The following is a 17,710-nucleotide window of genomic DNA, read 5'->3' as shown; positions in this document are numbered from 1 at the left end:
AGACAAAAAGCACAAGCTAAGCAGTCCTCTTTGTAACAAAAACGCTGTAACAAACCCAGAGCTGAGAACAGAAAACCTTTCGGTTCCCAGATCTAAGCAACCTTGTCCTGGTACATTGATTTGCAACATACTTCCGGGAACAGAACCAGGGAACGAAAAAAGCAACATTCTATGTAGGAATCTGTGAAGGGGGAGAGGGAAAAAGGGGTTTTGAAAAAAGGATAAAACCTGCTTGTAAAATGTTTTCGGTGCGGCCTGTCTTTTGTGAACTGAATCACACAGGTGCCTCTGCCCCTCCGGATGGCAGAATAAAACGCTCTTTCTCTGGATTAACCCCTTGGTGTCGTTTGGCTCCTTTTGTCTCTGCTCGGGTGCAACAATTATTCCTACCCGTGGATTAAAAAGGCTACAATAGGATTGTAGAGCGAGAAGGTACCCCGAGGGTCATCTAGTCCAACCCCTGAGTCCTGTGTCCAATTTGAAACATTTGCTTAGCTTTGCAAATGTGACAGCAGTTGTATTGCGGTAGCACTATGAGATAACTTGTAAAAAGGTTGGAAGCAAAATGGACTGTAGCCTGCTTAGATGCAACTTTACACCAAGAGTTTGCAAAGCTTGTTTAAATTCACCTGTATGTTAAAGGTGCATCTTTCTTTGGAAGCAATCCTACTTGCATATAAGGTGCATGAAATTATAGTGTTTTTTGGCTGAGTCCTCACTATGGTTCTCTTCACAGCTGATTTTTAGAAGAAGAAATTTCTGCAAACGTGATGCAAAAGTTGGCTGTGCACGATGCCGGAATGTCACTCTGCCCATGTCATCAAGAAACGTCCTACACACAAGAAACTGCTTCCTGGAGCAGATTTGCTCTTTAAAATAGTGTTTCCTTCAAATAAATGAATAGGGAATGAATAAACAAATAAATTCATCAGCATTCATCTGCTACTTTTAACAAATAAATATTTAGAAGGCAGCCAGTTCATGTCACAAATGGGAAAAGAAAAGAGCTACCATTAAATCCACAAATTCATTTTGTCTGTACGTTTTCATTTTTCAGTTTATTTATTCATTCTTGTATGTTATTGAAGTGTCCTTTCTTAAATAAGTAATTAAGTAAGTAAACAAACAAAGAAACTAACCCACAAGTTGAGGGACACCCTGTGAACTCTCTCCCTGTATCTGTCTGTATTAGTAACCCAGGTTTTTTTTTAAAAAAATAACTTTTATTTATTTGAAATGATTCACACTCCAGCCTTCTGCTCTAATGAAACCAGAGCAATTTACAATAAACAGTAAAACAATATAAAAACAATATAAAAAGTAAGCAAGTGACAGAAAACAGTAAAACCTGCAGCTGCCCAAATAATACAGGCAACCCCCCATTTAAACGTGGGGGTTACGTTCCTAGTCAGTGAAATCATGTATATTTGAAACCCACTGAAAAAGACGGCAAACACCCTGTTCAGCCCCGCCCTTTTAGTGATGTTTCAGTTAAATCTTTATGATGTTTCCAGGTCACTTCTGGGTTCAACGCGATGCACATATACACAGCCACACACATACTGAATGCATGTAAACTTGGGGGGGGAGGACCTATCTGTATACTAAAATGCACCAGGTACGGAACCTATGAGGTCAGAGGTGGAAGGGGGCTTGCAATCTATGCTAGTGCTCAGCAGCGCTTTGACTGTCATCTTCAAACAAACAAACAAACAAACACAGCAGGCAATGGGGAAATTGCATTTGGCCTTTAGCCAAAAACTATTTGATCTTCTAATTATGTCAAATCACTTACAGGCCAATGCAACAAAAAATTATTTTACACCCCTCATCCGTTGTAAAACCTTACATCACACATTACCTAATTTAATGGTTCACTGCATGTTCACATGACTGGGAATAAGAGGACCTGCACATGGCTATGCTTTCTCAGTGCTCCTCCTTAAAAATGCTTCACAGTAACAGAGGTAGGAACTGTGTGATGCTCAAGCTGTTTGATGTGATTCACAACACTAAGCAAACTGCATGTACGTAACTCATAAAGTCCTTTATTCCTGGAATATGGATGATTCAACATGTGTCTGAAGAACACGGAAACCAACTAGACAAGAAAGCTGAACTGGAAAAAGCAAACAACTAACAAAACTCATACAGCAAGCTAAAATAAGATTATTGTGTAATGTTTCTAGTCTGTATAGCACTCCTAGTCTGGCTTTTTGAAATCTACCACATCATCAAGAAAAAGCAGGCATTTATTCTGCATTGACACCAATCAGTATAGCGAAACCATTTAAAACATCTTATGGTCTCTCCCACATGGAATACTGTATTGGGATTAGTTTTTCAGCAACAGCCTCAGAGTACTTTGAAAAGTCAAAAATGACAGGAGGCACCTGATAATTCCATGGAGTGATAATCTTCACAGTTCTTGTGAGACCTCAAAAGGGGTGTGCCTGCATCACAGCAAGATGGATCAGCAGCTAACAACAACATAGATCAATAAGCTAACTGAAGGGGAGAGAGAGGAATTCTTGGTATCAGGTTTGTCCAAACCAGCATCATAGAATTTCAAACTTAAAACCAAACTGAATGGTTTAAAAGCATTAAAACTTAAAAAAATGTTTCCAAACCACATTTTCTTTTTGGCTTTAATTAAAACATTATTTCTCCTTCATGGATCACTGCCTTGTCGTGGCAAAGGGGCTTGAATAACTCAGAGAAGCTGTGAGCTATGCTGTGCAGAGTCCCATGGACTGCAAGAAGATCAAACCTATCCATTCTAAAGGAAATCAGCCCTGAGTGCTCACTGGAAGGACAGATCCTGAAGCTGAGGCTCCGATACTTTGGCCACCTCATGAGAAGAGAAGACTCCCTGGAAAATAGCTTGATGTTGGGAAAGATGGAGGGCACAAGGAGAAGGGGATGACAGAGGACAGTGTTCTCGAAGCTACTAACATGAGTTTGACCAAACTGCTGGAGGCAGTGGAAGACAGGAGTGCCTGGTATGATCTGGTCCATGGGGTCATGAAGAGTCGGACACGACTAAACAACAACAACAAAACATTATTTCTTTACTGTTAAAGACAGGGAGCAGATTAAACACACATTTAAATCATAAGGCTGCGTAAATAACCTTGGAACTGTAGTTTCACCCGTAACTAACTACGGGATCCAGGATTCTTTGCGGAAAACCATGCACTTTAAAGGCACAGTACTTATATGATGTGGCTCTTTTGTTCATCTCTTTAATGGGAAGAGCCAGTGCAGTAAAGTGCTTAGAGAGGTCAGACTAGGAATTCAGCCAACCATTCTCCTCAACCTTATTTACCTTAGAGGGTTGTTGCCTGGATAAAATGGGAAGAGGAAAACAATATATACCATCTCGAATTCCTTGGAGTTAAAGTGGAATATAAATATATTAAGAAAGATAAATAAGAGTGAAGTTATTAAAGATTTTAAATATTTAAAATGTCACAGCTGGGTTACTTCCTAAATAAAATTGACAGTGCACCTAGGTAAAAATAATGATTCTTTCAAGGTTTTGTTTAAACCATGCGCAGCAAACTATGTTTAGCTAGGTAGGATATAACAAACTGTCTGCCTTAAAAAAGTATTGAGCTGCTTCTCATATTTTTGCATTACACAAGCAAGTCTCAGCTCATACATGCCAGCCTTTCTACGAATGCTTCAATTCTCTCTCTGACTTCTGGTTTCAAGCAAACCATAATTTGCCATTACAGCCAAACAAGTTAACTCCAAACTGCCCTCCAAACAGGAAGAAAAAAAACCAATGTAAAGGACATTTTTCCAGTTCTGGTTTGGAAGGCAAAAACCTACAGTAGCTTGCCAATTCAAATGGCACACCAGACCTTGGCATTCCTACAACAGGAGGAGGAGGCAAATGACCCCAAAGCTCACGCATTCAATGCCAAGTCATGGTGTTCAGCACAAGCCAGTTGTGTATGTATTTCACAAAAACTTAGTGCTATAAATATGCCCCTTTAATGATGGCAAAATTTACTACAGTATTATCCTAAACGCTTGCAGCTTGAGCCTCAGCAGCTGCGCTGATTCTTTCTTCCACCTGTACAGGCAGTATGGCTCCAGTAAACCTCTGTCCTATCTCCAGCTGTGCAACAATAATTGTGACTGCATAAGCAGCTGCAACAGCTCCTTGCCAAGTAACAGGGCGACACAGCTTGTGCTTCAGAGGAGGAGCTGCTGTCAATGCGCCTGGCAATCACAACAACATGAATTATTGCATGCCTGCTGGGTCAATAAAGTCTCCTAGCCCTGTGTACCCATATTTGTTGAGGCTCTGAGCAGTCAGTGTACGCCCCTCCAGTTGTGCATGGAACAGCAGAATGGTAGATTATACCTTTCTTTAGCCCCAACAGTGTACAAAGGCCTTTATGGAACATATTGGGAGCAATCAAAGGTAAGCAGGACTATGCCAATGAATAGAATAATCAGATTACACTAATTTAATTAGATCTAACTCTTCCACTAGGCTACTGTAAGGCTAACAATACATTGATTTTTAAAAATCACTATTTATTACCTTCTGCCATCTGTATTAGTTCCATGCTGTCTCAAGAAAAGAAATTATAAATTTAAAATATGCAATTTTTATACATTGTATTACATGGAAAATAAAGTATATGTAGTGTGTGAAAAAATATTTTGACAATCAGCCACTACACTATCGGCAATACTAACTTAACCCATATGGTACTGAATAAATTAAACTCCATGCTCAGTATTAAATCTATTACAAGAATATGTAGACAGCCTGTTTTATAATATTTAGATATGAAGAAATCAGGAAGGAAAGCACTGCCAGTTACGTCAAAAAGCATATATGCTTAAGGAAAGTAAGGAAGCCCTTTGGAAAAACAAATAATTTTTAACCCTATTGCACACTCTGGCCAGAGCAAATAGCTTTGTTAATTATTTATAAAAAATGGGTCCTATCCAACTAAGCCATAAGAGTAGACCTATTGCCTTGATTTCAGTGGGTCTACTCTGAGTGGGTTTAACACTGGATTTCACCCCAATATGACTGTTTTCTGATGGCACTGGATTAAAACAGTAATGGATGAGATGGAAAAAACTTTTTTGTCCTTTTAACGTTGCTTAAAAGAAAATGTTTCTTATATGAAGGACAACAAAAGGGCTCTCTCTCTCTCTCTGTGTGTGTGTGTTTTAAATACTACTTGTCCAAGATACGCACATTGGGTCTGGTCCTGACCGGACGGATACTAGAATCAGCAAGGGATACCCACATGACCTGAAGGTGCTGCTGTGCAATGCCAGGTCAATGATTCATAAGACCACTGCCATCCATGACTTGATCATGGATGGAGGACTTGACCTGGCATGTGTAACAGAACTTGGTTGGATGCAGCAGATGGGCCTGTCTTTGAAGGTGACCCGGAAACCACAACTAATCCAGAATGTGGCAGCTAGACTAGTGACTGGGAGCGGCCGCCAAGACCATATAACACCGGTCTTGAAAGACCTACACTGGCTCCCAGTACGTTTCCGAGCACAATTCAAAGCGTTGGTGCTGACCTTTAAAGCCCTAAACGGCCTCGGTCCAGTATACCTGAAGGAGCGTCTCCACCTCCATCGTTCTGCCCAGACACTGAGGTCCAGTGCCGAGGGCCTTCTGGCGGTTCCCTCGCTGTGAGAAGCCAAGTTACAGGGAACCAGGCAGAGGGCCTTCTCGGTAGTGGCACCCGCCCTATGGAACGCCCTCCCTTCAGATGTCAAAGAGGGGAAAAACTACTAAACTTTTAGAAGACATCTAAAGGCAGCCCTGTATAGGGAAGATTTTAATGTTTAATAGGTTATTGTATTTTAGTGTTTTGTTGGAAGCCGCCCAGAGTGGCTGGGGAAACCCGGCCAGATGGGCGGGGTATGTATGTATGTATGTATGTATAAATAAATAAATAAATAAATACAAATAAATAATAATTGGCATTTAAAGCAGTAAATTGGCAACTGAAGGGTGGGAAGAGAGAAGAAAGTAAACATGCTGAAAACAGGGGAAAGACAAGTGTGCACACAAAAGGGCTGCATCAGACATGACTCGAAACTATGGTCTGGTGACACATGAACATGCTCACAGGAGGAATTTGAAAGAATTTGCTTCCGCTATCTGTTAACCACAGCTTGCTATATCATCAGAACATGAAGCTATGGTGAACTATGGCTAGTTCAAACAAACTACTTCAGAAACCATGGTTCGATGTTGGATGCATGAAACTAACCACCATTTGTTGGTCCGAATGACACAACAAACCATAAATTTCTGAACTCATCCTTCTGGCTGCATGTTTAGGAGGAGGCTGGGCTCACCCACACTTTGCTAAACCATAGCTTAACACATGGATAGTGAACCTGTGGTCTTCCATATTTGGCTTCAACTCCTATCAGCCCCAGAAAGCATTATTAATAATCAGGGATGATAGGAGTTGCAGTCCAACCCCAACCCTGGTTTAGCATGACACCCAAAGACAGCCATTGTTGGAGATCATGTTAACCTTCACAATGGAACTGCAGAAATATCTAATCATCCTGCGATTTGGTGATAAATTTCTTTTCTATGTAAAAAATGCATTGTACTCACTTATTAAAAAGGTTCAATCCAATCCTATAGTGACGTTTCCTGATGATGTCATTACTGAAGGCAGGAGAATCCCAGCTATTGCGAGTCTCTTTATGGTACGTTTGCTTGCTCAGTGTTTGTTCCCTTAAGCTGTCTCGAGAAGAAGACTCTGAGCTGCAGTTTATTGTATCATTGGAATTAGAAGTGCTATTAATGCTATCATTGTCTCCATCAGAATAATCAGACTCAGATTTGCTTTGCCTGTTTGCTGTGCCATTAATGGCTAAGTGGCTATCAATAGGCCTTGGTCTATGTCTAGTCTCCTGGTCCTCTCGGGAAATTATCTTGGTAGGGATGCCATGTGAGATATGCTTGGGACTACCTTGCGTACTAGTAATTCCTCGATCATATGCATTCTGTCTCTTTAATGATCCCCTCTCTGAGCGATCACTTAAGTCCACTGAACTGTCACTAGGTGGTTCTATAGTTAGCAAAGGCAAATGATCCATTCTCATTCTTTGTTCCTGGGATTCTAGTGAAGGGGTACTTCTGCAGCTCGTGTCAGTATCTATCTTATGATCCTTGTGTGTCATAGACCAGTACTCTTGAGATGGGTTCATTGACCGAAGTCTTAGGTCAGATTCTGTGCTAGATGGCCTATCTACTGATTGGGAAAGAGGAAGTGGTGGGGATAGTTCTTCTTCATCAATATACAATGTAACGTCACTATAAGATGCAGTCATTTCATCAAGTTTCCTGTGGTCCACATTATGGCTTGTTGGTTTAGTTTGACAACTGTCCCTCTCTATTTCCCGACTTCTGACTTGATCAGGTATCTGTACCTCATCAGAGTGCATGCTACGACAATTTAATGCATCGTCAATGGACTCGGCAAGAGATTTTACTTGTCTCGAAAAAGCATCCTCCAGTTCCGTTATGGCATCAGCAAAGTCAGTGGACGCTGCTGGAGATTTCATTGTAGCCGATTCACCAAGGTCACTACATTCAGATTGGACAAGGGCTCCTAGTTTTGACCCATCATTTGTAACAGAAACTTGCTTCCCCTCGAAGTAGGAACTGTGGACTTTCTCAGGTCCTTCAAACGAAAACTGCATTCTCATATTGGATAGAACAATGCGTCTTGACATACGATTTTCAGACATAGAACTTCTAAGCCGCTCAAAGTTTTTGTTCATCTGATACTGGCGGAAAGCAGTCTGTATTGTACGAGCGGCATGTCTAGTTATGAGACGGCCTCCATATTTCCGTTCTAGCATTTCAACCTAAAAAGAAAATATAAATATTTGATAATACTCATGCACTAAGAGTGCTTACTGCATGGCTCTCTAATACAGTACTGAGGCAATAAGTGTTTCAAAATTAGCTCAGAAAAATGTATCTCCTAGGAAACTTACGATCTAAAAAGATTTGTGAGATGGAAATATGCTCAGTAAGTAAAGGCCACCTTGTGACAATAGAAAATTACCTGTACAAGTGCACGTAAAATGATCCGCCAAGAAGATACTTTTCATAACTGTCTCACAAGTATATTTTATTAACACAGAAAGATATGACACTTACCTCTGCAAAACTTACTTTCACATAAAACAAGTGCAACAATTTAAATTGCACATGGCGTTGTGATTTTAAATTGTATGCTTCCATGAGTAGTGCTTAGATACTAGAAGTATGGGATAGAAACCTCAAAATAAATAAAATAAAGAGGTGTGTGTGTGTTTTTTAAATGTTGATACAAGCAGTTAGAAGTTAGATAAGAATTAAATAGAACAACTGGTATTCTTTATGAAAAGAATTTGGCAAAAATAGTTATTTACTCAACCACATTAAATGCAAACGGTTTTTGTAACTGAACTTGAAGAAGTATTTTTTTAGGTCTGCAACTAACCTACATTAAAAGAAAAGTGAAGAGTTTCCTATGGTCACGTTGCATTGCTCCGTTATAGAACTAATGATACCAGTTACTGACCCTTGCATTTCCTAAGCTTAAATTATGTTTAGAGTGGCCACACCATGGAAAAGGCCATAGCTCAGGATCTGCTTTGCACACAGAAATCCCAGGTTCAATTCCTAGCATCCCCAGACAGGACTGGAAGTGTCCGTTGTCTGAAACTCTGGAGAGCTGCTTACCAGTCAGTGCAGGCAATGCTGAGTTAAATGCACCAGTGGTATGACTTCATATAAGGCAGCTTCCTATGTTCCAATACAGTCGTATCTTCGATCCCAAACGCCTTGTGTTTGGGTTCCTGATTGTTGCAAACCTGGAAGTGAGTGTTCCGGTTTGCGAACGTTCTTTGGAACCTGAACATTCAATGTGGCTTCCGATTGGCTGCAGCCTTAGTTTCTGAATGTTTTGGAAGTCAGGCGGACTTCCAGAACAGATTCTGTTCAACTTACGAAGTACCACTGTATATGCTGCATACATGAAATTTTAACAAAGCAAGAAATTGCATTCTCTGTGCCTTTGGAGTATAATTGAATCAATTCCTTGTCAGATTTTCCTTTCAACAGTTATGAACAATTTTACTGATGACATTTCACACTTAAACTTCCTCCCTCAGGCTTTCCTTGTATGAATTGGGAGAAAACTTGTCTGCTTCACAGATACCCGCAGGAGATTTAACAAGAGTTATTACGATCCATGTTAATCTATTTTATATTCTTTCCACCAAGAATTTTGTGTGCATTTGCAATTATGAAAATCCTTGGCTACGTTGATATGATACACTGCCAATGATTCTCATCACTGCAGTGGTGTATTTTTAAAAGAGGCAAAGTAGTAAAAAAATAGGATGTTAAAATTTGAATTAAGCTGAAGTTCACATTATAGAACTGCTTGCAGTGATTACTTTTAATAAAAAAAAGTTGAGGTTTTTCACCTCAAGCATTTTTTTTAAAAAAAAGATCAGTTAATAGCCTCAATATCACAAGTCATTTTACGGTACTAAACTATTGGACAGGCATGCTTTATTTGCTTTCAAATGATTCTGCTTCCAAATTCACAGTGAGAATACCAGGAACATGTTGCAGGCATCTGTATTCCCCTGCCCTAAACGAATCCTTATTTACCTTCCATTAATGCTTAATGCTTAATGTTTTATGTTTTATCGCTTTATTATTATTGTTATTAATATTCTGTTGGGAGCCACCCAGAGTGGCTGGGCAAACCCAGCCAGTTGGGCGGGGTATAAATAAATTGTTGCTGCTGCTGCTGTTGTTCCATGGTTTGCTTTTGTACAGGATGACATGGTGGGGTGGCAGCACTTACGTGCCCTCCTGACAGCTGAATCACTACTGTGTAATGGGACAGGTCAATGTAGTGAAAAAACGCTGGCAGCGACTTGGCTGTTCTCAGTGGCGTAGCGTGGGTTGTCAGCATCCGGGGCAAGGCAAGTAATTTGCGCCCCCTAAGCCGTGGATTTGCGCCCCCTAAGCCGTGGATTTGCGCCCCTAACCCTAACCCCAGATGTTGCGCCCGGTGCGGCCGGGCCCCCCTGCACCCCCCACGCTACGCCACTGGCTGTCCTCTCTCCCTTCTGGTATGCAGCAGCGACTCAGCTATTAGGAGGTCAGGTAAGCGCCACTGCTCCTTCATGGCATCTGTTTGCTTTAGTTATGCAACAATGTTCTATCTGCATTTATTAACATTCACTAGATACCCTCATAACTAGGTGCAAACCCACTTCAAGTTCATGATTATGAGGGCAATGCTGATTAGCATGAACCATAGTTAGTACCGATGCAAATGTAATGGTTAAGGTGAAACCAAGGAAGAGGGGAAGTATTCACAAAGGTCAGAGGACAAACAATCTAGTCAATTGGGAATATTATGTCTGCACCTGGCCACAGCAGGCAGACCATAAAGAAATTCCCTTTATTCAAAATAAGAACATAAAGGAGGGGTCAATCTGGTTCAACAGTATGTCTCCAACAGCAGTGAACTCAGTGCTCCTGGGAAGCTTATGATGAGAGAGATGAATAAGGGCAAAAGGAGGAATGAAGAAATTATCATGTTTGAATCATTTTATCTTTATCCAGCACTTCAAAATTTGTAGGCCCTTAATGAATTGTCAAAATAATAATATTCTATCTTTATTAAATTCTTCATGATCGCTTACTACTGCTACTACTACTAATTTTGTTGTTTATACCCTGCCCATCCGGCTGGGTTTTCCCAGCCACTCTGGGTGGCTTCCAGCAAAATATAAAAAGTAATAAAATGTTAGACATTAAAAACTTCCATGAACAGGGCTGTCTTCAGATGTTTTTTTTAAGTTGTGAAATTCTTTATCTCCCTGACATCTGATGGGAGGGCATTCCACAGGGAGGTTGCCACTGCCCAGAAGGCCCTCTGCCTATACCAAGCATGTCCTGATTACTAGTTACAATATTCATCTTAGATTTCAACATTCTAAACTGTGTAAACAGCACAAATGATGTGATACAAATGAAAATACTTCAAATGAGATCCTAAATTGATAAGTATTGTAGTATTCACAACTTTATGGGTAAGTAAAATAATTTAACTGGTAGCCTGCTTTCTAATGAGCATCTGTTCATTTCTTAATTTTAAAAGTAAACCTTCTGTCCTCTCGAAAAAGAAATACCAGAAATGTGTGATAATGTGGGCTTTGCCACGTAAAGTTGTAGTCTTGGTAATATGGATTTGGTAGAGTCAGAGGTAGGGCAGAAAAAAACCATTAAGCCAATCTTGCCTAGAACTGCAAAAACCCTGGTTCATAGTCTTAAAAGAAAGCTTAAAAGAAGCACTGATTGACTGAAAGCATGGGGACTTTGTTAATACAGAGGCCAGGCAAAGAGTTTGTTTATATACTAACCAAGTCCTTCTGGTTTTAAACGGCACAGTCTCTAGTAAAAAAATTGGCACAGCTCCACAAGTTAAGCAATGAGCCACATATGCAAAATCATAGCACAAATACAGGGAGGCATTTTCTTGGAAGTCATTTCGCTAAGCATTAATATCAGCTGATTCTTTAGCAAGTCATGGAAAAAGACAGAAGAAGGAAACATTAATATTATTCAGATATGCCAAATTATGGAACAGACTCGCAAAAAAAATAATATCCTGTTATTTTCCAGGAATGGCTGAATAACCTTTCCATGACACTTTAGCTTGATTCATAGAACTGCACAGTTCAAGTACCTGCTTATCCTGCAAGTCCGATGAGAGTTCATAGCTCTCTGAAAGTGACCTCGACCTTTTAATAGCTTCTTCCTCTGCTTGTTTTCTGAGTATGGATGTTGAGTGTTGAAGCTTTGGCCTCCGGGGCCTTTGCTGCCCTGGGGAGACAGAATACAGCCCGTATGGAGAATGGTCGTAATGGTCTGGGCTTAGAGCTGAACTGTGAGTAATAGCTCCTTGATGATAGGTAGAGGGACTGTCCAATGATGTGCCTGTTTCACTTCCAGGAGCTTCACCCTCAACACTAAACAAAAAGAAGAAATAGAAAAGGCAATTAAGATTAAGATCCCAGTAGCTTGTTTCAAGTAAAACTTCATATACAATCAATGCATATCTATAATAATTCAGTTGCTGTCATTTGTATTGGAAAGCTGCAGATCAGGAGTAGGAAACTTGTAGCCTTCCTGGTGTTGTTAGCCTACAGTTCTCATCATTCCTGAAAACTGGCCATGCTGGTTGGAACTCATGGAAACTAGAGTCCCACAAAGTTTGGAGGGTCACAGGTTACCTATTGTCAGGGAACTACAGACAGCGAGGGAGGAAAGGATGGGAGGTTATCGGGAGAAATCTCCTTTGATTAGTAGCTTTTTTCTTCAGAGGAAAGGGAAGAAGAAGAAGAAGGGGGATCAGAGGGGAGCGATTCTGAGAGGGAGGGGGTACTTCCGAGAGCTAGTGCCTCTCGTCACAGAGGAAGGAGGGAGGGGGCTGGGAAGGTGGTTGTGCTGGCCCCACCCCAAGAAAAAAGACGTCAGACGGAACAACTCTCCATGATGACCGGATCGCCTTTTTTGAACTGCTTGTAAATACGCCAAGAAGCAATAAAGAGTGCAAATTATGGCTGAGTTCCTGGACTGCTATCTCTCCTGAGCGCCGCAATTCAAGGCTGCTGGCAGTTCTGACATCTATTCCTTCTATAGATTATCATATTTAACACCTACTGATGCAAGTTTCTATAAAAACCGGATAATTCTCTAGTGCTGCATTCCTGAAATCATTGGACTGCAGCTCCCATTAATCCTAGGCAGCAAGGTCAAAGGTCAGGTATGGTGAGAACTGTAATCCAACAACATATGGAAGGCACTACTTTAGCCACCCCTGCTCTAGTGCAATGCCATGCAAGTAAGAATACCAAAATGTTTCCAAAAATGAATGTATTACATTTTTTAAATAAGAACAGAAAAAGCTAATCAATGCATATTTTGACAAGATTTTATACAAGATTTATCCTTAACTATCACACAGAGCTTCAAACACAGAGTGAAAACTTAGAAGTATCACGGCTAGAATGGAAAAAATGCTTGTATATGCGTAAACTGCATTTTCCTCGACCCATCCTGTATAATGCTGTATTATAAAAGCACAGTTGTTTCTTCTATTACTGATTATAGATACTGGTTTGAAACTAGGAACTTTCATCTTCTTGTAACAACCACATTTTTATCATTAACAAAGACATTCCATCCTTGTAATGCCAGTTTTCATAATTTGATTTTCATCCTGTGAAGAATAAAGGGGAAGTTCCCTGTGGTGCAACATCCTTCAGGAAATGTCTTGCGTTAAAAACACTGCTCATTTTGAGGTCCCCAGCTGAGATTGGGTGGGCAGAAAATACATCTAAGGCAAGGCAAGGCAAGGCAAGGCAAAACCTCTATAGCATTTCCTCAGCATCTATAAGCCGCCATTCTCTCCCCATCTTCCCTCAAACAAGGCACTAAGATTGTATATGTGGCGTAATGTTTAAATTATATGTGCTGCATTAAAATGAAACTACTGGATTTTGTCATGGGGTGAATTTTTACAGTGGTAGAACAGTTTGATCAGGTAGACTGAGATTTCAGTCAGCACTTTAAAAAAATGATAACAATTTGTGTTTTGGACGTGCTTCCTCCATGATGGACAGGTATAACAACTCTGCTCAGCACTTTTAATGGAGTATCTACTATTTGCAAACTCATACTATGAAGTTTAAGAGAGATATAGGGATTCAGGGTGCTACAAAGAAAATCTTGGCTGCATACATGGGCAGTCATACCCATTCTGATATATTTTTTTAGAGACGCTTGACAGGACGTGACACATTGCATCTCTGAAGTGGCTATAGTACAAGCAAGTGTAAGAGGATGCTTGTGGCACTAGGATAAGCACAGAACATACAGGCCCACAATAATAATCAGTCAACGAATTGGCACAGCTGTCACAGTAAAGGCAATGGTCGTCTGATCAGATCACAGTAATTACTACTTGTAAAGCTATCACGATTACCATAATCAGTGAGAATATTTACATGGCCATGTAAAATCTGTTAAAACACCAATAGTACTATAGGTATGCAGAATTTCATTTTTCCCCTCAGGCAGAAATTAAACGAATCTAATATTTTTGTGATGCCAATAAAATAAAGTCTGAAGGTGAGTTTCACAGATAAGCAATGCTAAAACTGAAGAAATATGAACTGTATATTAAGTAGGTGACCGTGAATAAAGAAGGTAGGTTCACCCTGACCCATATTTCAACTATCTCTACAGTGAGAATATCAGTGTGTGGGTGTGGGTGGGTGGGTGTGGTGGGGGGAAGGAATCTCCTTCTGAAGAGCCACGGGAGAATGTATGCATAGTCACAGGAGCTGGCAGGCAATTATGGTATAGAAAGAGGGACAACTGCATGCCTTCTCCTGTCATTTGAAATTGTCTTTTCACTTCCACTCTGCTGCCAGACGTTCCCCAGCAACTTCATAAACTTAGAATATGCATTATCTTTCCACTGTTAAGAGATACAGTTCAATAGCACTGAGATGCTTCAACGTGAAGATAGGATTTAGTAATATGCCAAACTCATAAGACCAGGATGCAATTCCTGCCAAATCCTGTAGAGATGAATGAACAAACCAGCCAGCTATAGCTCAGAAAGCTAATGTCAGGTGAACCTTAAGAAAACTCATCATGCTGCTTTTCTGAAATAAGATTTTGGAAAAGCCTGTATGAGTTCTAAAGAAGTATTTTGGTCCCAGGAAGTAAGTAAAGGAAGGAATCTGTAGTATTTCAATCACAATCCTATTCCTCTGCAGCAATTCCAGTGTTTTGAAAGCAAGCTGTTACAGCTGCCTGTATCAGAACTACAACCGTAGCTGACAGTGACAAGAAGTCTGCAGAGACTTAAAAAATTGTAGCACATTCTTAAAAAACTGTCTAATTCACCGGTATTTAACTGGTGGGTCATCCCCTTGGTTGCAGCCTAAGGTAATCACCACTAGAGACAATACCACCATACGTACATATGCTAAACAACAGTAGTAGTAAGATGGCTCATGCATTGCATGTATAGGCTAAGTATGAGCCCTGATCTGAGAAGCCGAAGACAAATCTATCTGCTTATAAGCAGCACTGGTTATGGTGATTCTTACTATGGAAGTAACAAGAAATAAGAAAGACAGGGGGAAATCGTTGGGGGGAAATACTTCAATGAGGGCAGTGAAGGTCGTGTATGAGTGTCTGGAGGCGGTTAGAGGATGGAAGCTAACAGATTGAGGTTGTATCCTGACAAGACAGAAGTACTGTTCTTGGGAGACAGGGGGCAGGTTGGTGTGGAGGACTCCCTGGTCCTGAATGGGGCAACTGTGCCCCTGAAGGACCAGGTGCGCAGTCTGGGAGTCATTTTGGACTCACAGCTGTCCATGGAGGAGCAGGTCAATTCTGTGTCCAGGGCAGCTGTCTACCAGCTCCATCTGGTATACAGGCTGAGACCTTACATGCCCGCAGACTGTCTTGCCAGAGTGCATGCTCTAGTTATCTCCTGCTTGGACTACTGCAATGTGTTTTACGTGGGGCTACCTTTGAAGGTGACTTAGAAACTGTAATTAATGCAGAATGCAGCAGCTAGATTGGTGACTGGGAGTGGCTGCAAAGACCATATAACACCGGTCCTGAGAGACCTGTATTGGCTCCCAGTACGTTTCCAAGCACAATTCAAAGTATTGGCGCTGACCTTTAAAGGCCTAAACAGCCTCTGTCCTGTATACCTGAAGGAGTGTCTCCACCCACATCGTTCTGTCTGGACCATCCTGCACTGAGGGCCTTCTGGTGGTCCCCTCACTGTGAGAAGTGAGGTTACAGGGAACCAGGCAAAGGGCCTTCTCAGTAGTGGTGTCTGCCCTATGGAATGCCGTCCCAGCATATGTCAAGGAAATAAGCAACTATCTTACTTTTAAAAGACATCTGAAGGCAGCCCTGTTTAATGTTTAATGCTGTATTGTGTTTTTAACATTCGGTTAGGAGCTACCCAGAGTGCTTGGGGAAACCCAGCCAGAAGAGCGAGGTATAAATAAATTGTTGTTGTTATTTTACAAAAGCTCATACACATCTATTTTAGAGAAAATATGTATGTTGAAACATTGCCTTTTCTCTGAATCAGGAACCTTGATTTTAATTAAAAAATCAAATATAAAAAAGGATGCAGAAGCTTTATAACCTCAATCAAGTCCTCATTATCAAAGCCTAGGTTTTCTTCTGCATTATTTGAATACATGACTTACAAATTCTCTATCCATTATTCCCCTCTAAACTGTAGCACATCAACTGAAGAAACACATGTCAAAACAAGGTCATCTGTTGGCCTCATCAAAAAGTCAGTCAATGGTCATCTAACTAATGGGGGATGTTGAATTCTGAATGCCAGAGAGGACAAAGAAAACTGCTCTATTCTGATCAAACAAAACTACCAACATGCAGACAGCAGCTGATGAAAAATAAAGCCTGTCTTGTATTTTAGCTTGTGGACTCAGGATATGCACACTGTGTATCTAAGCTACCAGAGTTGAACCACCTGTTTCACATGAGATAAAAGAAATTTAATTAATTTCTTCTAACAATAGTTTCATATTTGTTGCTGATTAAATGGTTCTATGTAAAGATGTAAAACAAGGTGTTCATAACTTCCAACTCATTTTCTTCATATCAGGAGAACCTATAGCTGACTTTCTGGCTTCTACGGAGTTAAAAAATGTAATATAACCAAAAGCACTTTTCAGAAGCAAAGGAGAGCAGCCATTTCGAAATGTCATATGTATCAGTTTATACTAACTAATATTATCCTTGTTTCTTATAAAACAACAATAAAATTGTTGTTATTAAAAGCATAAATAGACATCCATTTTAAAACACAAATACACAACTGGAATAAAACATACAAACTGCATACTAATCAGCCTTAAAACCAACTAAATGTGCACAGGCCTGCAAAAGTGACGCAAATTTATAAACCCATACATATTTGATTAGATCTCAGCACATCACTGTTAGCCATCTGTGTTCTAAAAAGTGTCCAATTTCTGAAGTGTCCAATTATGTGGAAGCATTTCTTATCACAGGTGACCAGATAATTACAAGTGGGGGATCAACTGGTCTTTGACTGGTGGGTCATCCACCACAAAATGGTTGCAACTTAAGCTAGTCGCCACCAGAGACAATAACACTATGTGTATACAGGGTGGCCCAAAAGTAGGTAATACAGCTGAGCCTATGAAATTCATCACAACGGATTATATGGGTGCATATAACTGACATAAGACAAAGTAGCAGTTAAATTTCAGGCTGGCAGTTGGAAAGAATAGTGGAGTCAGGTAAAAGGATTATTTTTCTTTACAGATATTGTGAATCGTGTCCTCCCTAAAAGAGGGCACGTGTTGCAGTGAGATCTGGAGACTGACCTCTTGGTTGTGGGTGGGTCCAACTCGAACACGCTCAACGCGAAGCACATTCAACCCGAGGTATGACTGTACCTACTCTGGGGCCTGTTTATATTAAAACAGCCAACAACAGCAGTAGTAACCTGCTTATGTGAAGGAGCCATACACAATGTTTCCATAAAGAGAGAGAAGGCCT

At 40.5% G+C, this 17,710-nt stretch overlaps 1 protein-coding gene across 25 annotated transcripts in view; it reads right to left on the bottom strand.

Annotated features, from left to right (window-relative positions):
* IQSEC1 (IQ motif and Sec7 domain ArfGEF 1) overlaps nucleotides 1–17,710 on the bottom strand; it is a 306,001-nt gene that overhangs the window by 38,996 nt on the left and 249,295 nt on the right. For 24 of the 25 annotated variants that reach the window (XM_083420791.1, XM_083420786.1, XM_083420804.1 and 21 more), the window contains 2 exons: nucleotides 11,796–12,078; nucleotides 6,635–7,896 (listed from right to left, as the gene is read on the bottom strand). In XM_083420791.1, coding sequence (XP_083276917.1) covers nucleotides 6,635–7,896; nucleotides 11,796–12,078 — 1,545 coding nt within the window. Of the gene's footprint in view, nucleotides 1–6,634; nucleotides 7,897–11,795; nucleotides 12,079–17,535; nucleotides 17,552–17,710 lie in introns of those variants that run through there. The other variant, XM_083420795.1, reaches the window with a different exon arrangement.

The sequence above is a fragment of the Podarcis tiliguerta genome (assembly GCF_965153285.1).
Source record: "Podarcis tiliguerta genome assembly, chromosome: 2".
Taxonomy (NCBI): Eukaryota; Metazoa; Chordata; class Lepidosauria; order Squamata; family Lacertidae; genus Podarcis; species Podarcis tiliguerta.
The sequence above is the reverse complement of the archived record's forward strand: the minus strand, read 5'-3'. Positions and strand labels throughout refer to the sequence as shown.